This window comes from Aegilops tauschii, chromosome 7 (genome assembly GCF_002575655.3).
Source record: "Aegilops tauschii subsp. strangulata cultivar AL8/78 chromosome 7, Aet v6.0, whole genome shotgun sequence".
Classification (NCBI taxonomy): Eukaryota; Viridiplantae; Streptophyta; class Magnoliopsida; order Poales; family Poaceae; genus Aegilops; species Aegilops tauschii.
The window spans coordinates 613,181,597-613,200,687 of NC_053041.3; the positions used below are offsets into that span (position 1 = coordinate 613,181,597).

The 19,091-nt window shown below is 47.7% G+C and overlaps 3 protein-coding genes and 1 pseudogene across 3 annotated transcripts; 1 reads left to right on the top strand and 3 right to left on the bottom strand.

The window, feature by feature from the left end:
• Positions 1–2,931: 2,931 nt before the first annotated feature.
• On the bottom strand, positions 2,932–3,474 carry LOC109746818 (uncharacterized). The gene has a single exon (XM_020305919.4). The coding sequence runs from the start codon at positions 3,377–3,379 to the stop codon at positions 3,152–3,154; it is 228 nt and encodes a 75-aa protein (XP_020161508.1). The 5' UTR covers positions 3,380–3,474; the 3' UTR covers positions 2,932–3,151.
• A 695-nt stretch (positions 3,475–4,169) lies between these two features.
• On the bottom strand, positions 4,170–8,629 carry LOC109746815 (magnesium transporter MRS2-B). The gene is made up of 5 exons (XM_020305916.4): positions 7,871–8,629; positions 5,348–5,476; positions 4,905–5,246; positions 4,760–4,807; positions 4,170–4,550 (listed from the first exon to the last, which is right to left on the bottom strand). Exons 1-5 carry the CDS (start codon positions 8,456–8,458, stop codon positions 4,320–4,322), a joined length of 1,338 nt encoding a protein of 445 aa, XP_020161505.4. The 5' UTR covers positions 8,459–8,629; the 3' UTR covers positions 4,170–4,319.
• A 3,667-nt stretch (positions 8,630–12,296) lies between these two features.
• LOC109746808 (uncharacterized) lies at positions 12,297–14,416 on the bottom strand. The gene has a single exon (XM_020305909.4). It carries the CDS (start codon positions 13,286–13,288, stop codon positions 12,887–12,889), a length of 402 nt encoding a protein of 133 aa, XP_020161498.1. The 5' UTR covers positions 13,289–14,416; the 3' UTR covers positions 12,297–12,886.
• A 1,079-nt stretch (positions 14,417–15,495) lies between these two features.
• Positions 15,496–16,247, top strand: LOC109746807 (uncharacterized; annotated as a pseudogene).
• Positions 16,248–19,091: the final 2,844 nt, after the last annotated feature.

Below are 19,091 nucleotides of genomic sequence, written 5' to 3' on the forward strand. Positions count from 1 at the left end.
AGGGGGGGGGGGGGGGAGAAGTGAGGGAGAGAGGAGGGATTCGGCCGAGGATATGGAGATTTCACCTACCTCATACTTAGTAGTAGCAAGGGGTATAAAACCGCGCTACTACTATCTTAGTAGTAGCGCGAGTTTGTACCCCTCGCTACTACTATGGCATGTCCCGGGAGGGCACGGTAGAGACCGCTTAGCAGTAGCGAGGGTTAAAAACCCGCGCTACTAGTATCAACTTAGTAGTAGCGAGGGGTAAAAACCCGCGCTACTAGTAAGTAGCAGTAGCGAGGGTTATAAACCCACGCTACTAGTAAGCGTCTGCCTATAAGTTTTTCCCTAGTAGTGTTTGGCAAAAGGTTGTATATATGGCCATGACCAACCAAACTTGCCCATAATACTAACAACAAAATTAGCCGATGACGAGCCGGGGCAGGCCCAACCCATGTTAACCTGAACCTGTGACTGGGCCGGCCCGTTTGGCAATCCGGACATTAGTGATTCCCTTTTGATATGCTGATTATCTCCCAAATAACCAGCTCCAGATAATTGAAATATTAAAAAATATTCATGAACTAGTAAGTGTATGAGAATTTTTTTTTAAAGGCAAAAAATTTAAAAATTCACCAATATTAAAGAATGCTTGTGTATTTCTAAGTTGTAACCAATTTCTAACATTTATATATTTGTAAATATTCATCTAAATTAGAACATTGACAAAAAATTAAAAAATGTTCAGATATTTTAAAAATATTCATGAATTCCAAAGAGTGTTCTTGAAATAGTGAACATTCTTTCAAGGAAGGGAAATGGAGAAGGAAAAAGGAAATAAAGGGAAAGATAAAAACGGGACTAAAACTGGTCGACAAAAAAAACGAGCAACACTGAAGACTCAAAACAAAACCACTAAAACTCACTATCAATCCTTGGGAATGGTCCCTCTTGCTACAGGCTGCCTACATTGCCTTGTAGAACGCCTATGTGCATTTGGGCATCGCTTGGGCGCCATTTTGATGAAAAGGCGTCCAATAGGGAATTGCAGGAAGTCTTATTTCACCTTTCTTGTGTCAAATAGGAGCCCTCTCGCACAGATGAGCGAGGGGAGCGCTCCAGATAGGCCAGCCCATATTTGCCAGTGTAATGCAATGTTTTTAGGTTTTGCTGTCTGGTTTTCTATCGGTTTTATGAACATTCTAGAAGCATTCCTTTTCCATTTTTCTTTTTTATACTATTTTTTATCGTTTTTGCTTATTTTTTATGTGGTTTTTACTTTTACTCATTCTTTTCAAATTTACAGAAAATGTTAAGAAATTGCAATGATTGTTTAGATTTTCAAAAAATGTTCATGTTTTTATTAAAAAAAATAAAATCTCAATGTTTTCGCATTTTCTAAATGTTTGCAATTTTTAATATAGTCATATTTTCTAAACATGTTCAAAAACTGAAACCTTTCCCGTTTTTCTAAAGGTTTGAATTTTAAAAATATTCTAAAAATTGTTTGTGTTTTTCGTAAGTTGTTAAGAACTTTTCAAAAATGTTTGAAATATCAAAAGATATGTGTCTTTTTGAAGAAAATTTAAAAAATGTTTCAAAATTGTTTGTGATTCAAAAAATATTTCCAAAATTTTAAAAGATATTCGATACAGTAACCTGGTTCACCATGGTGCATCAGTTCACTACAGTATATCATACGTGCACATAGTGCTAAGAGGCCCAGCCCATGTTAATCTGGGCAACCCGGGCCTCCCTTCAAGCAGGGAGGATTTAACGACGGTCCTGGGGTACTCATGGCTTGTAGGAGAGCAACTAATCAAAGAGCGCTCGGTTGGGAGCCTCTCCAAAGGTTTTTCGTCCAGTTTTTTCATAAAAAAAAAGTTCATCAAAACCTATCAACATGGGTCTAGTTTGCAAGAACTCGACGCGAGGAATACTAAAATGGTTTAAAATTTGGACGCACAGTATAACAGATAAAACTTTTTTTTTTTGAAGAAACGAATCTATGGGGAAAAAAACACAATGCGCGTCACTTGTCGCCCTGAGGAGGCGTGAGTGATCTTTAAAAGGAGTGATTTTGCGTGGAAGCACCAACCAACATGAAGAAGTAACTGAGGGCCTTTGTCCAAGTGTCCAAGGTTCACTAAAACAGCCCACCGCGTCTGAAGGTGCTGGCTGATCTCAGGTGGTTCTCCTCGTCCACTAGCCAGTTAGTGATCTCTGCTGAGATGAGATCATGAGATGGGACAAGAACTTTGTATCGCTGGCATTCGTGCATCGACTAGTTTGAGTCGCCCATTAAGGCGAGACAAGAAAAGGTACTAAGATAGTTTGGTGAGAAGCAATTGATTCGGTGCTGATCGGCGGCGTGCTCCCGTTCGGCGCGGTCTTCATCGCCTCCGTCTGGTTGCACCAGTTCTACTACATCTTCGGGTTCCTGCTGCTGGCGTTGGTGATCCTGGCGCTGACCTGCGTGGAGATCGCAGTGGTGCTCTGCTACTTCCAGCCCTGCAGCGAGGACTACCGGTGGTGGTGGAGGCCGTACTTGCCTGACGGCCGGCTCGTCGGCGCTCTACCTCTTCCTCTACGCGGCCTTCTACTTCTTCACCAAGCTGGACATCGGTCACCAAGGTGGTCTCCGGCGCGCTCTACTTCGGGTATATGCTCATCGCCTCCTACGCCTTCTTCGTCCTCACCGGCGATCACCATCGGCTTCTACGCCTGCTTCTGCTTCACCAACCTCATCTACTCCTCCTCCCTCGAGGTCGACAAGATCATCAGAGTAGTTAGTGGCAGGCAAGTAGGCTCTGCTTCTTCAGGCGTTATCTTGGGAGATCCTACAGTATGATGTTTTCAGTTATGACCGGGAACTGGGTGAACTTCTGATATGTCAGTGGCTGGGTGTATGTGTGTGTCCTTACAGCAAACTACATACAGCTCTCTGAATTCGTGCGGTACTAAAGTTCAGAGGATTAACCATCTTCAGTACAGAGGAGACCATATCTGCTCAGCGAAATCTATGCATGTTTCACTGATAAAAGAGTACATAAACAACAGAGCACACGGAAGGGGGAGGATTTTATTACTATTACGCGGCGGCGGCTAGTATGCTAAGCTAGACGGCGTTCGCCTCCCTCAGGCGAGGGGCGGCGACGATGGCAGCTTCTCAGGTGCGCTGAGCCAGGCGCTCGTTGTGCCTGTCGCGCTCGCGCTGCCTGTCGTCCTTGCCCATGAACATGAAGTAGCCGACGGTGCCGACGGCGAGGAGGCCGCCGACGGCCATCGTGGTGGGGCTGAAGCGGCGCATGGGGCTGGACGGGCTCGTCGCCGACGACGAGGCGCGCTTCAGCGGGTCGTCGGCCATGGACGCCCACGCCTTCATCTCCGGCCACATGGTGAACGGACGATGCTCTCCTCTTCTCGCTGCCTAGTTGCGAGCTACGCCCAAGCTTTCTTGTTTACTGGTTTGCCACTGCTGAGATGAGCCCTCGGACAAGGACGAGAGGGGCCTTAAGTGAGCACGTTAAGCGGCCACTGGGATGCATGTGAGGACGCGTGGCGCGGTGTCACTGCCACGTAGTGGGACGCAGCGCCAGCATACCCTTCACCTGGTGACTCAGCGTCAGCATACCCTACATCTGGAGTAACTTCGTCTGTCTCGGGAATGAACTAAGAGCTTACATACCGACGAACGACCGTAGCACAAATTACATAAGCTACTACGAGTAGTAAAAACAGTTTTCTCATATGGAGTTAGACGAAAGCCCTAAGCATACTCTGTTAAAATTACGGTAATGCTAAAATCTGACATCTGATTTTTAAGCATGGCAAATGGAACATTTTTTACGGCAAATTTTATTGGGGTGAGGATGGCAAATTCGGTCGGCGAGCACGGCAATTTCCACACAAAATAAATGAACCAAGACGGATTTGCCATGCTTGCAAACTCAACTTGATTTCCTCGGCAAACACAAATTGCCATAGAAAAAGTTTGATTTGCCATGATAAAAAAATCTAAAGTCAGATTTGTCATTTGTAGCGGAGTCCTAAAATTATGTTCATACAAGAATTTTATATCTATAACCACCCCACCAAATACCTGTTTTATTAATAGGCGAAATATTTGGAAGGATGGAAGGTTAAGACTTGAGAACTATTTCTATGATAACCCATTTACATCAGAGTAAGGAAAAAAATATGTTTTCATTTGATTTTGTAGTAGGTACATGGCAAGCCCCTGAAAGAATGTTGATTTACATGGATTCAGTGCTTTCTGATCAAGTACCTTAACAGAGAACAGAAGGTTGAGTCCGCATAATGAGGGGAGCTTATATCTACAGGGGCATCAGTCTCTTGTACTTGAAGAACCAGACGAAGAAGCAGAAGATGAAAGCGCCCACCACTCCTGTAATGATCAGCACCCACTGGAATGCGTTCTGAATGCTGAAAACGTCGGTCTCGAAGTTCATCCCGAATACCCCCGCGACCACTCCAAAAATAGCGACGACAAACGTTGCGGTTGTTAGCAGAAGCTCGAACTGGATCAACTGATTCCGAACATTGTCCTGGGAACAGGAGAGTTAAGATTAGCTCGATTAGTATAGAGACCAGCAGGCAACACTATGTGAAAGGCGTAGATCCTACGTGCATTCTCCTAAAACAGGAAACTCAAGGTAATTCAGTTAGTTCAGAGCAGCAGGCATCAGTACGTGAAATGCATAGATCCTACGTGCTGGTAACTTGAATGAGAAGAGTGCGAGATATGCTGATGTACCAGCTGAATGTTGATAAAATCTTCGGTGTCATCAATATACTCCTTCAGCTGAAAGAAGGAAAAAATTAATCATACACCTTCAACTCCAAGTTATAGAAAAAAATAACAAGATATCGTGCAATTTTGAATAAAGGCGACTCATTACCGAGGTCAGCTTGTTAAGAGTGCTGTCGATGACTACAAAATATGCTTCCAGTAACATTTCAAGCTCCTCAATATGTTCAGTCACTGAGTTATCTGAGCTCTTTACACTATCATGTCTACTTCTACACAAGCTGTAGGTTTTCTCCAATTTCCGTGATTCTGTGGGTGAAGAGACTGGAGACACAGGAGCTGAAACTGAAGTCCCAGCGGCTGCCGCGTTGAAGGTCGCCAATGATTGATCACCAAACACAGATGATGATTCCATCCTCATCTTTTTCTCGGTAAGATACATCTCAGCCATATCTCCATCATCATCCATTAGCTGTTCTATTTCATCCCTGACCTATTGCAAGATGCAATGGCAATTATATAGCAGATCAATCCTTAGAAATAGATTATCTGAAGAACAAGAGAAGCAGGATTCCAATCATAATGCAAACTTACCTTCTGGACTCTTCTGGTCAGAGCAACTAGTCTACTTTTTAGCCGCCGAACACGTTCCAGATTTAGAGTACTAATTTTTGATGTTAGCTCATCCAGTAAGGGATATGCTTCAATTTCCAATTCTGCTGCCTGAGAAAGGCAGAAAATGCAGATTCAGACATGCTCCAGTTTGAACTAATATCAAGGAGATCATCATGCTTTGGTGCAATAAATATGATTTCCAATGAACTTGATGAGGTAAGAGGCTGCCGACCTTCAGAGATACAAATTATATTTTCATAGCTAAATAGTAAAGATTAATAGCACATTAGTTAGCATGAGCTATCTGTGAGTATCTCAAAGAGCATGAACTGTACAAATTGTAACCTTTGTCACTTTCTGCAACTCGAAAAGCTAGAGAATCAGTGCAGACATTGGTACATAAATCATGTTCAGGTGATGGTTCTTGTATGAAGCCTTTACAAGATACTCCCTCTGTACTGAAATACTTGTAGTTGGGGGAAACTAGTACAAGTTCCCCCAACTACAAGTATTTTGGTACAGAGGTAGTATTTCTGTCAATAAATTAAAGCTTTCAATGTGCTGGTAAGCAGTTTTTTAAATAAAATATGAACAAGCTACTCTTGCATCCATTCACTAATTATTGACTACTATTTTTCAAACCAAAAGCATAATTTCCATAATACATCCCAAACTACAGTGAATCCAAGTCTCTGCTTAGGATTGTTGTGCACTCACTGGCATTAAACTGTGGAATCATGTAGTTCTGATTTGTGAAGAATATTTACCAACTCTAGTAAAAGTTCACTGTTATATTCCCAACAGATAGTTGTCAGCTGATCTATATCTATATACTAGAAAAATACTACTCCCTCTGTCTCAAAATATAAGACGTTTTTTGACACACACCTTATATTTTTAGACAGAGGGAGTAGGTTGAAAGTGCTATTAAGAAAATTACTATGTCATGCAAAGCCTAAACTGATCTATATACTACTACCTCTGTACCAAAATATAAGAAGTTTTTGCAGTTTAAATTTAACTGCAAAAACGTCTTATATTTTGATACGGAGGGAGTAGAAAAATACTAGGTTGAAAGTGATATTAAGAAAATCGCTATGTCAAGCAAAGCCTAAATCTGCTCCAGTCCTCTTGCAGCTAGGTAATGTCGGCTTACCCATATCAAGATTAAATAATAAACTGCTTATTTTTCTAACATAAGAACAGCATTGGCTGGTCTAGCAAAAGGGAAGTCAAATAGTAATGTTGGTGTTAAATATTTCTGCATAACCTCATTTCACAGTTCAAACAGTTATTTGTTTTCCCCATTACAGAAGGTGTCTCCAGTCCCATATAGTAGCAAGTAGCCTCATAACAAATCCCAAATCGAAGTATGCAATTATAACTATAACCAAACGGCAAACATCTGGCACAGGAATACCACATTAGAGAGGGTTCAGGTATAAGCATATGAGATAGATGATCCAATTTCTGAACAAATATTTCTGGTGAGCTTAGAATCAATCAAGCTGTTGGAGATTGATAATGTAGTGTCAAGATTTTAACAGAGAAAGCATCATTGTACTGGTAATGAAGGGGTAAAGGCATCAAAGAGAACACCTACAGAAGGAAAGAATATGCACTTAGGAATGTGGTGACTTCTTAAACAAGAAACCGTCACCTCTAAACACCCACAGATTGACCCACTGGCCCTTTTTCCATTCAGAGATCTATGTTGGTATAACTTTTCCTCTTAGACCTATATTTCTCAGTCCAACGGTTAAATCAGCTCAGACTTTCATCCCCTTCCTAAAGCATAATGCATCACAGAGTGTTAAAATTTCAAAAGCAAAAGACATGCCACGACCTGAATCTCTAATTGCAGATGTAGCAGACTGACGCCAACTATTCATTAACTCCTTCAGTACACCTCCAAAAGGGAGGCAGGAGATGCAACAATCAGTGATAATTTTGATCCAACTGACACCGATGAGCAAACCTATAATCCATCGTTTGGTAGGGGGGGAAGGGAGTTGAGGAGGGAAGGGGAAAGGGAATTAAGGAGGCCAATTCTCACGTACCTCTTCCCTGGTCCCCTGCTAATGCAAGTGGGATAGAACTTCCTCTCAAATCCCACCACACACACCAATCATGGGTTTGGGACTACTAATCAATTTCCTGAAGCATAATCCCCCAATAAACTCCCACCTGGAAACTCCCATTCCCTTTCCCCAAAGTGGCCAAACATTCTTTGTTTCTTGGGGATCAGAGGCACTGACCCAAATTTAGTGTGTGCCCACCATTACATCACTTATAGTATCTAAGTATTAGACATTCGGATGAACTTAGCCCACTCCAATTCTATCATCAAACTAAACCGCAGTATTGCAGAAAATTTGTACTACAATAATTATGGGATCATCATACCTCTATGACTAATAAGTAATCACAGCAGATGCATAGACAGTGATTTTATTAGAGGGGTGGAACCCAAGGCTGTGGAGCGCGTGGTGGCGTGGGTACCTGGGCGTCGAGGAAGGAGCAGGCGGCCTCGAGGGCGAGCTCGAGGGCGCGGAACTCGAAGGGGAGCTCGTCGCCCTCGGCGCGCTGGAGGAGGCGGCGCTGCAGCTCGGCGGCGTACTGGAAGACGTAGCTGTCGAGGGAGTTGAGGAGGAGCACCTCGTCGGCGGTGATGACGCAGCGGATCTGCTCGAGGTTGACGACGATGGCGCGCTCGCGGCCGAGGACGGTGGAGGGGTAGACGAAGAGCGGGTCGAGGAGGCGGAGGTCGCGGGCGGGGAGCTCGCAGCGGCGCATCATGGTGGCCTTGTCGACCTCCAGCGTCTGCACGGAGGCCGTGGCGGCCTCGACGCGGATCCAGCTGCGCGTGCCGCCGCCGCGCTTCTTGAGGTTGGGCACGTCAAGGCCGCCCGGGAAGCGGCGGCCCCCGGCGAAGGAGGCGGAGGCGGCGCCCCCGGCCCCGGGGGTGGGGGTGGCGGTCCCGGAGTGGGGCACGGAGGGGAGCGCGGGGGAGGAGGCCGACGCGGCGTGCGACGGGTACGCGTAGGGCTGCTGGTGGTGGAGGAGCGGCTGCTTGACGGCGTCCGCCATGGCCGGCGCCGCGCGGGCCGCCGCCGGGAGGCGTGATTGGTTTTTGGCCGCGGCGGTGGGGTGGGACGGGATGGGCTCCTCCTCCCGGCTGTGGGGTCTTTTCGCGGATGGGCCCCTGGGGAATCCGGGATTTGGAGGTCGGTTCGTGTGTTGCGTTGCGTTGCGCTTGCGCCACGCGCTGGCAGTTGGGTTGTGTGGAGTTTAATGCGCTCGCGTGCTGCTGGATCTTCTTCGGCAGAGAATCTCTTTTTTTTTTTTCAGAGATTTGTTTTTGTTTGGGAGAGAATTGAGAGGATCCCAACCACACATTAGAAATTTTCTTTTTTCAAATATCCTATAACTTTATTCAAACTCGATAAAAAATTCAGATGCAATGCTTTGGAATCGTAACCAATAAAGTAATATGATAGCGGTGTGCCTTCGGGCTCGTTCCGGTGCTTATAGTCGTCGCTGGATGGTCTACGGACATGGATATAATTTTATTTATTTTTATATTTGTATCCTATCATGGCAATGATGAATAGATAAAAAATTATAATTAAATCATTTTCTTATTTTTCTTCAGGAACCCAACTCGTTATCAACCTCTCGTGTACAATTAATGGGGAGCTACACCTTTCCAGAGCTGCGCTTTTCTTGTTTATCATTTCGCATTTTTATACTCCCTTTTCTATAAAGGCTATGTGAGTAGTAGAATAGTTTTTTCTCCTAAAATTTGGTATAAATATATAAATCAAATATATTTCTTGATCGAAAATAAGAGCATGTGATTTTTTAAGAAAATTGTGTTCTTCGTGTCGACTTCCTAAAAGAATCTAGTTACTCCCTCTTGTAGTAAATCAGCGACAATTAATATGGATCGGAAGGAGTACAATCCTCGCAAAAAGAAATCTAGTCACATTTTTCTAGAAATAACAGTAAAAGAAAAGAGGTACGCAGCACATTGTAAAATATGTGTATGTCAAAAATCATGTCTATTGCCAAGCAAAAAAAGGTGCCTATTGTTTTTTTTATGTTGAATGATGTGTGTTGTCTTATCCTTGGGCGGCGGCATTCATGCATTTTTTTTATTTCATTTTTTCCGGGAGCGATGAATATTTGTTTAACCATGACATCAACGGTTAGCAACCGGTTGTCATGATACTTTTTCCCTTACAAGACACCACAAAATCCTTCTTGTTCTCCTAAAAAGTCAGTATGGAAGCAAAAGAAAATTTGAAATGGGGCCACCCAAATTGCCATGATTTGACAATAATGGGGCAAAGTGTCACGGTTTGCTGAGAAAGTTGACGCGTAACAGTCTGCACATGTATCTAGCTACCATTCACGGCTCGCTGTCAACTTTCTGAAGACTGTTGAGAGCTGTTCATGTCGGTTGCTTTAGCGGGAAAGCATGTGTCGAAGAACGTGACAGGTTAGGCAGGAGAGCAGACGGCCGTGGTCAAAATGATTAGACAAAAAAATTGATTTACATCTTCAAATAAGAACTAAAGTTGTAGTTCCTCTATAAAAAAAATATAAAAACGTTTAGATCACTAAAATATGGAAGTAGATCAAGATCGATGAACTGTACTATGATAGTCAGGAGACGCGAGGAATCCTCGAATGAAACAAGCTAGCAGGCACCGTCAGAAGAAAGCGAGTCACAATCTGTTTAATCCGGCGCCAATAGAAAACGGAGAAGGATCCCTTTATTTAGTGTCCTCTGACCCTGTGTCGCCACCGACCACTTCAGTGTGAAAGCCTCTGAAACAAAAGCACAGATGAATAAGTCAGTGTGAAAGCGAAAGTCATCTTTTGATCCCGAGCTCATATGCTCCCGCATGAACAGTAAAATCGAAAAAAAATCAAAAAAAATTCAAAAAATTTCAATTTTTTTTGAGAGAAACATTAACAAAAGTTTTAAGTGCCTGCAAAAATTCATCATGAAATCACATTCCTGTAAGGCGTGGCAAAAAAAACAAATTCAGTGCTTCAAAATGCGTTTGAAAGTAGCTTTTTCAGAGTACTGTTTTTGTTTTTTTTGCCACGCCTTCTAGGAATGTGATTTCATGACGAATTTTTGCAGGCACTTAGAACTTTTGTCAATGTTTCTCTCAAAAAAAATTTTTGGAATTTTTTGATTTTTTGATTTAGTTTGATTTTACTGTTCACCCGAGCTCATTTGAGCTCGGGAGCAGATTAGCCGCGTCCGTGTGAAAGCCTCTCAAACAAAGGCATAGATGAATAGGGGGTAGTCTTGGGCTCCCACTCGAGCCCCTCCCGAGGCGCCCCCGCAGTCGACGAGAGGGAACCCTGGCCGTCTCTCACCACCCCTCCTCCCGCTCCTCCCCTTCCCTGTCGCCGCCAGAGGGCGTGACCGGGCAAAACCCTACCAGCGTCGGCGGCGACAGGTTCCTCCCCTCGCGCGTGGATACGACGCGGGCCGGATTTGACGGGCAAGGGCGTCGCGATGCGGAGGGTCGCGGCGGGGCGATCTGGCTTCCTAGCGGCTACGTGGGAGGCGGGTGACGTGGATGTGGCCTCTGGTGGTGGGGCGTGCCCAGATCCGTGGACCCAAGCACCAGGCGGTGTGAGATGCGGCCGGCGACTGCGGCGCGAGATGCGGACGGCGACTGCTGCGGCGGTCGGCTGGTGCTGTCTTCTGGGCGGTTGTGGCCGACGGCGATGGTGGATCAGGGTTGCGGTGCCGGTCCTCAGTGTTTCGTCGGTTGCGTGCGTCTACTCGGCGAGGCACCGCGCGGTTCCAATCAGCTACTGGGTCGAGATGGCACGACTGCCGGTGAAAAGCGTGTCGACTTCGGTCTCGACGGACGATGGCGACGTCATTGACGTCGTTTCCTTGTTGAGGCATCATTGTTGCAGGCAACATCATCTCCCTCGGGGGGAAACCATAGATCTGAGTCTTTCCCGGATCGTACGATGATGGCATCTTCAATGTCGTTTTGGAGCAGGTGCTGACTGGAAGGGTCCAGTGGCGGAGCGGGGTTTCATCCTACGCATCGATGATGGCGGATCTCGGTGGCGTGGCGCAGTGGAGTCTCGGCGTCCAATGCGGGTTGACGGACTCGCGCGGGAGGACGACACTGTTTGGCATCATGGTGGCATCGACGGCAGGCCTGCCAAGGTTGATGCGCCAGTTCCTGTTTCCGAAGATGGATAGGTGAAAGACGGCGGCCGCCGCCTCCGAGAGTGTGTCGGACCGGCACGTGCCCCAGACCCGGTATTGTGGCTTGGTTGGGGCCTCCGGCTTTAGATGCTAGATTTAGATGCGAAGTTTGTTTGGTATTCGGCTCAGTTTTTTGACACCCCTCGTCAAGTGGATAAGAGTAGCGACAGATGTTACCGGGATGGTGACTTCAAACTTACTGATGTATTACTTTGTAAGACTTTTGTGAATAATTAATAAAGTGGCCGCATGCATCGGCCAGATGCCAGGGGTCATCCTCCTTTTCTAAAAAAAATAATGTTCTCATGCAACGACACGTCTCGGACGCGAGATACTAACGGGAAATGAACTGTGTGGATCAAGACTCTTGGCATGTCACTGGGATTAAACATTTGATGTGAACTTGGAGGACGATAATTGAATAGTTTGTGAGCTCTGCATCATGGCTAATCGATGTGGTAATTAGTACTAGTACTAACATTAACAAAGATGCATCTTTGAATACTACCATACCATCTCAGATCCAGATCAACTCTTCTACCCATGTAGCAGCACGTGACAGATGCAAAAGAAAAATGCAAGTAGGATCAAGCAAAACAAATGGCTGACATTTTTACAGTGAAAAACTGACTGAACCATTTCACCAGCAAGTGTCATCAGTCAGTGCCATTATCACATAAAGCGAAAGAAGCGTTCCTTCCATCCATGGAAATCCAAGGAGAAGAAGCGTTCCTGAGCCACAATTTGGATTAATTCCTCTGATTTTTTTTATATTTACAATGGAATTAAAATGTTCCTATCAAGTAGTACAATTTGGTAGAGCATCTCCAACGGCCGCACAAAAATCTCGCGCCCAATAAAAGTTATAGCGCGCCACTTTAGCATTTTTAATGCGCCGGGGCCAACATTGCTTTAGCAAACGCCCAAAGACGCGCGCTCAAAAAGCAGACAGTGCAATTTGTGAAGCGCGCCCAATCCGAAGCTCAAAATATGCTGCGCGCGATAGCGTTTTTCAGCGCGCGCCCAAAACTTTTTAGCGCTACAGCATCTGCTGGAGCTGTTGGGCGTCAAAAAAACGAATTTTTAAGGACGCGGAGCTTTTTTTGGACGCCCGTTGGAGATGCTCTTAGAACCCTAGATTTTCTGCATCTGTTCCTTCCCTACAATAGAACAGGGGAGAAGCACACAGCCACACACGTCGCGCGAATTTACAGTGTGATTGCCAACCCCTCTCTCACGGCACGGCAACGAAGAAGATTTCAGAGGTCTCTGAACCAGTCGTCCTCGTCGTCGTCGTCGTTGAGGTAGCGGCGGTACCGGTCGAGGTCCTCGTCGGCGAGACCGTAGCGGAGCCGCCAGTACTCGAGCCTCGCCTCCGCCTCGCGCATGTTGCTCATCACCCTCTGGTATGCCGCGTTGATCCGCTCGAAGTCGATGCTATTTTCTTGCCAGACGTCGCTGCCGCCTCGCCGCACGACGTCCGGGTGGTACTGCAGCGCGAGGCGGTGGAAGGCCCTCTTGACCTCGCCCCTGGTGGCCCCCGGCGCCAGCCTCAGCGTCCGGTAGTGGTCATCCTCCAGCCCCCCGCCCACCGGCCTCGCCGGCGCCACTGAAGCCGACGGGACGCGCAGGTTGAGCACTACTACTCCTCCGGTGGCCATGGCTGTACCCACACGCGGCAAGAGATCAGGAGAAGACGAGAACGAGATCGATCGAGCTGTGTGACGGAGCTGTGGGATCTTTGGATCTCCCGATGTGTTCGCTCTGTTGACCGCGTGGTGGAGCTGGGATGGTTGGGACTTGGAATGGATGAGGCTGCCGCGTGGAATATATAGGGTGGAGGAGGAGGCGGTTGGTTCGCCGGAAGGAGCGGCGCGTCTGGGCCACGCTTGTCTTGTTTCGCCGGAGTTTCCCACGTTGCCATTGCTCGCACGTTTTGGCGCGGAGGAAACTTGGCGAGGGGGAGACACCAGGCGTCGCTATCCGCTCTCTTCTTTCGTCCCCAGTTTCGATTGAGCTGTTCTTTTTCGCCAATTCTCCGGTTTTGCTACCGCACCTGAAATTTGCTTAGTTTTCAGTCAAATCCCTCACCGTCCCTTGTGGTGCGTTGTGATTTGTGCAGCATCAGCAGGAATAGCTGGTTGACTGATGCGTGTTGTTTTTTAAGTTGTTGGAAGTGGAGATACATGCGATGATGCAAGACCTTACATTGGCCCTGCAACACATCGAGTTTCAGGTCGTGCACGGCCCAATCTATCTTCAGAGATGGGTCACTAGTCTGGTCTCCATATAGTCATCTTGCACTGAAGATCCAAGGCTTAAGAGAGGTTTGGGAGTTTAGTCTGCAAAAGTTTCATCGTAGTCAGAGTAGACTGACAGATTGTTTGGCGAGATATTGCCATACTGAATATAGCATAGCTGTTTGGCTACATAGAGGGCCTTCATGTACCGAGGAATTCTTGCCTCTTAACTGTAACTCTATAATTCTGAAATAAAACTCCCTTTAGTCTAAAAAAAACATGCTTATTTTCTTCTGTAGCTGGGCCGTCCTGCTATCGAGTAGTATCTTTCTTGACTTATTTTCTTCTGCTGCATACTTTCTTTTGTACTCCCTCTGTTCCCAAATATAAGTCTTTCTACAGATTCCACCAAGTAACTACATACAGAGCAAAATGAGTGAATCTACACTTTAAATATGTCCACATACATCTGTATGTTGTATTTCATTTGAAATGTCTAAAAAGACTTATATTTAGGAACGGAGGAAGTACTACTTAGGTAAGCTGTAGCCAACGGACGCATGCATGTACGTTCGTTGCTTAGCTAGTATAGAGGTGCAGCCGCCATTCTTTTTCCCGATTCCAGTATCTAATCTTTCGGAGATACAGGCCAGATTTTTCTCATTGTATCCCATAGATATTGAATGCAGTAAAACCTCAGTCTTTGTTTTCCATGTGATGTTCGCCAGATCTTTCTCATTTGTATCCCATAGATATTGAATATAGTCTACCTAAATCTATAGTATATATTTGGATCTTCCCATAAATCACATAAATGGTACAATCACAGCGAACAGGAGACGGCGAGGCGATTGAGATGAGATAGAAGTAGAGAATGATGCGTCCGGACAGAGAGAGATGTGAGGAAGAGGGAGATAACTGATGTCTATTTTGACCGAAGAGAGATAACCGGCGTCTAAGTGACAAGTGGGGAGAGGAAATCGCTGCACATGGCCGGTTTTCTCTGAAAATCAGGATTAGGACGAAACTCACTAGGTTTTGAGAATAGAAGGATCCAATGTCGATTTTTTTTCTTAAGGGGCTAAATGTATCCTTTGGGCGAACTTGAGGAACGAAAATTTATAAAAGACATGCATCCTATATTTTCAAGAGTTTTTGCAACTTATTAATTTATCTAAATGATGAGTGTCACACGTGTGACACGAAGCAGTCCGGTGCAACACAAGCCGCCCTGTGCACCAGATGGATACTCAGGGACACGGGGAAGGGATATGTATTTGTCCGGTTTGCAATTTGTACCCGGTCAATTGTTGGGTGCTGAAATCGTAGAACACATATTTTACATCACGTGAAAGCTTCCCTTTTTCCCAGACGGAAGGAATAGTACACACGCCGCGTGCGGCAAGGCAAGGCAAGGCAACGAAACGGATATGGACGCTGCGGTGTCGCCCCTCTTACCGTCGCCGAGTTTTTGTCTGTACCGCAACGTGCGCAATGGCAACGTGGGAAACACCGGCGAGCCTGCCAGGCCAAACGTGCCGCTCCTTCCGGCGAGCCGGCACCCAACCAACCGCAACCGCGCCTCCTCCCCTCCTCCTCCTCCTCACTATATATTCCCACGCGGCAGCCTCGTCCATTCCAAGTTTCCAGCCATTCCAGCTCCACCACGCGGTCAACAGAGCCAACATCACGTCCGGATCCCAAAGCTCCCAGAGCTCGTCCAGATCCACCTCGCCATTCCATTTCTTGCACACGGCACACCCATGGCTGTTGCCGGAGGAGTGGCGCTGAGCCTGCGCGTCCCGTCGTCTTCGGCGTCGCCGGCAGGCGGCGGTGAGGTGCGGGGCGACGCGGGCGAGGCCGGCCGTCCCGGGCGGGGGGCTGGAGGAGGACCACTACCGGACGCTGAGGCTGACGCCGGGCGCCACCAGGGGCGATGTCAAGAGGGCATTCCACCGCCTCGCGCTGCAGTACCACCCGGACGTCGTGCGGGACGGCCACCAAGACGACGACGGCGTGGACTTCGAGCGGATCAACGCGGCATACCAGAGGGTGATGAGCAACATGCGGGAGGCGGAGGCGACGCTCGAGTACTGGCGCCGCCGCTACGGCCTCGCCGACGAGGACCTCGATCGCTACCGGGTCTACCTCAACGCCGAGGACGACGAAGACTGGTTCTCAGACCTATGAAACGGGCGCGATGCCTTCCAGCGGCACGTAATTAATTTGTGCAATGTCACTCTCTGCTTCTCTCCCCTGTTTTATTGTGAAGGGGGGCTAGAGATGTAGAAATTCAGGGCTTTAGCGATTGTAATTCGAACATGTCCATTTCCATTCCATTCCATTGTGAATATAAAACCGTCGGAGGAATTTATCTGAATCCCTTTCGTTTTCAGTGATAGTGGCACTGGCCACTGGATGTATATCCATATCGATCACGCATGATGAAGTATTAAGTACTTCTAATAGTGATCTAAACAATCTTATAATAGTTTACATAGAGAGCTTTTAGATAGAAGGCGCAAAAAACGCTCGGCTTTAAATTAATAAAGCCACCAAACCCAACCCTCAACAAGCTGAAATAAACATAATACAACCTTACAAAAGAGAGCCTAGACTAAACATAGAAGGCTGGTAGAACATCCAGGCCTCAACAGGACTGGCCGACTTCTTTCCCAGAGGACACCATTGATGAAAGTAAAGAACTCATTTAAAATATAATTAGCGGGATGTTGTTGGGCCCGTGGCACCGCGAGTACCCAGGCCCGTCTGCCTTCGGCCCAGGGCGTGGTGCATGTCAATGGCCCAATGAGTGTCCCACAACAAGCGTCACGAGCAAGACTCCTCGCGAGGCCGTTGCGCCGTGAAGCTCCTATCGGTAGGCATTTCGAGCAGACTGGGCGGTTCCATCAACAGCCTCGTGCGGCGGCGTCCCGAGGCCCTCTCTCGGAGGCGAGCAAGTCAATGGTTGTTCAGCCCGGTCGCGCGGCCTCGTGTCTATACGTGGGTGACGCGCACGGCGACGAACGGTGCCAGGGACCGTGCGAGGAGGCGCGAATGAGGAGACTTTCCTTCTTTGTGCTAAGGGAGCAGGGTCAGCACGCCGGTTCTCAAAGCAATCCCCAAAGGTTGCCTGATCGGTGTAAGAAGACCAAGACGGCGGGCGCGCAGGGTGGAGGTCACCACCGAGCCCACCGGTGCGTCATGGACGGTGACTTTGCAGGCGAAGACCACCTTATTTCAGGATAGACTGCGCCCTGTCCCTCTTCAAAATTTGCTTGTATGGCAACCCTTCCCGCCAATGTTTTCGGGGACGAGGTCCAAGGCAAATATAAAAGGAGGGCAAGGTGCCGCCGTAAAGAGGGTCGATCACTTGATCCTCTAACCTTGTACTTTCGCTCCCTTCTCACCAGTGCAATTCCAAGCCAAACAAGAGTAGGGTTTTACACCGAAAGGTGTCCCGGACCTGGGTAACTGCTGTGTCACCGGCCCGCTCCCGCTAGCTCGCTCTCGCCGTAAGCCCGTCGTGGTTAGCCGCGGGAAGGATAGGGCGGTAGGAATGAGCACACCTCAGAGTTCGAACCTTTGGGTCCCCGAAGCCCCGATTCCGACAAAGGTGATGGCAACGTTCCTTCAATAGTAGTCTTGTTTCTAGTTGTCCATAGCGTCTAAGTTAAGGCCGCAAATGCCCGCCAAGCCAACCTACGTTGCTGGCCTCTCGTTGAGCAAAGAAGATCTAATTGTTCTAGCATGGAGTTCAGAGCCCAGGAGGCTCCAAAACAATTTATAACACAACTCCTGAACTCCATAGTTATTTTGCAGGCGCACATTGAAAAAGAAGGTGATTAGCATCCTTCAGATAGCCATATGGGGCACAACATCCGTTGCCCGGGCATGATGCTTTTGAAGATTAGTCGCAGAGGGAAGCCCGTCTAACGAGACATGCCAAAGAAGATGCAAACTTTTAAAGGAACTCTTGAAGTCTATAAGAGTAACTCCAACGGGCGACCCATTTCGTCCGCTGGCGTCTATTTGAGTCGGCACGGACACAAAAGCCGGCCCAACGAGCCGACTCAAACGGACGCGCGTCCGTTTTTCGTCCGCGGGTGATTCATTCCCGTCCTACTTTTGAGCCGGATTTGCGTCGGCACGGACACGAGACGGACGTACGCGTGCTCATCTTCTCCTCCCCCCGGGCCCGCTGGTCGGTGGCACATTGGCCTATCCCCATCCAACAACAAACCCTCACCCAACCCCGCTCCCCCCTGACACAGTTGCGACCGCGACCAAGAAGACGCCTCGCCGCCCCAGCCAGATCCTCACCGGCACGCTCGTCGGACGCCGTCAGGGCAGCTAGCTGGTCCGTGCGTGCCGCGGCTCTCTTCGCCGGCCGTCTCCTTCGTCGACGCCTCCGACGAGTACAAAATGGACTCCGCCGACGAGTTCTTTTTTCACAATTTTCTTTGCGACCCCGACGATTCGTCGTCCGATGATGAGGAAGAGATATTGGCTGCCGTGTTGGTCCATCACCACCTCAATAGCCAGCGGCCGTTGTTCCGTGGCTCCATTCCGGGCCACCTTCCGGCATTGAATCGCAACCGAGAGAGCGGGCATCTCCTTCTTTGGAAGGACTACTTTGATACAACAAATCCGTTGTTCAAACATCAGAAATTCCGCCGCCATTTCCGTATGAGTAGGCATCTTTTCAACTGTATTAGAGAGGGGGTGGTCGGCTATGATGACTATTTCAAGTGCAAAGAGGATTCCGTTGGAAAGATTGGTTTCTCCTCTTATCAGAAATGCACTGCCGCCATCCGAATGCTTGCATATGGAGTGCCCGGTGATCTCATTGACTAGTACGTCCGTATGAGCGAGTCTACATGCATAGAGTCCCTGTATAAGTTCTGCAAGGCTGTTATTGCTGTGTTTGGCCCCGAGTACTTGAGAGAGCCGACTCCTGAAGATACAACCCGTTTGTTGGAGATGAATGCCAGCAGGGGCTTCCCAGGGATGCTTGGCAGCATAGACTGCATGTACTGCGAGTGGAAGAACTGCCCTTCTGCTTGGCAAGGGCAGTATAAGGGCCATGTCAGGGCTTGCACTGTCATACTAGAGGCCGTGGCGTCTCAAGATCTCTAGATCTAACACTCTTTCTTTGGCATGGCCGGATCACAAATGGCATCAATGTGCTTCAGCGGTCGCCGGTGTTTGCTAGGCTTGCCGA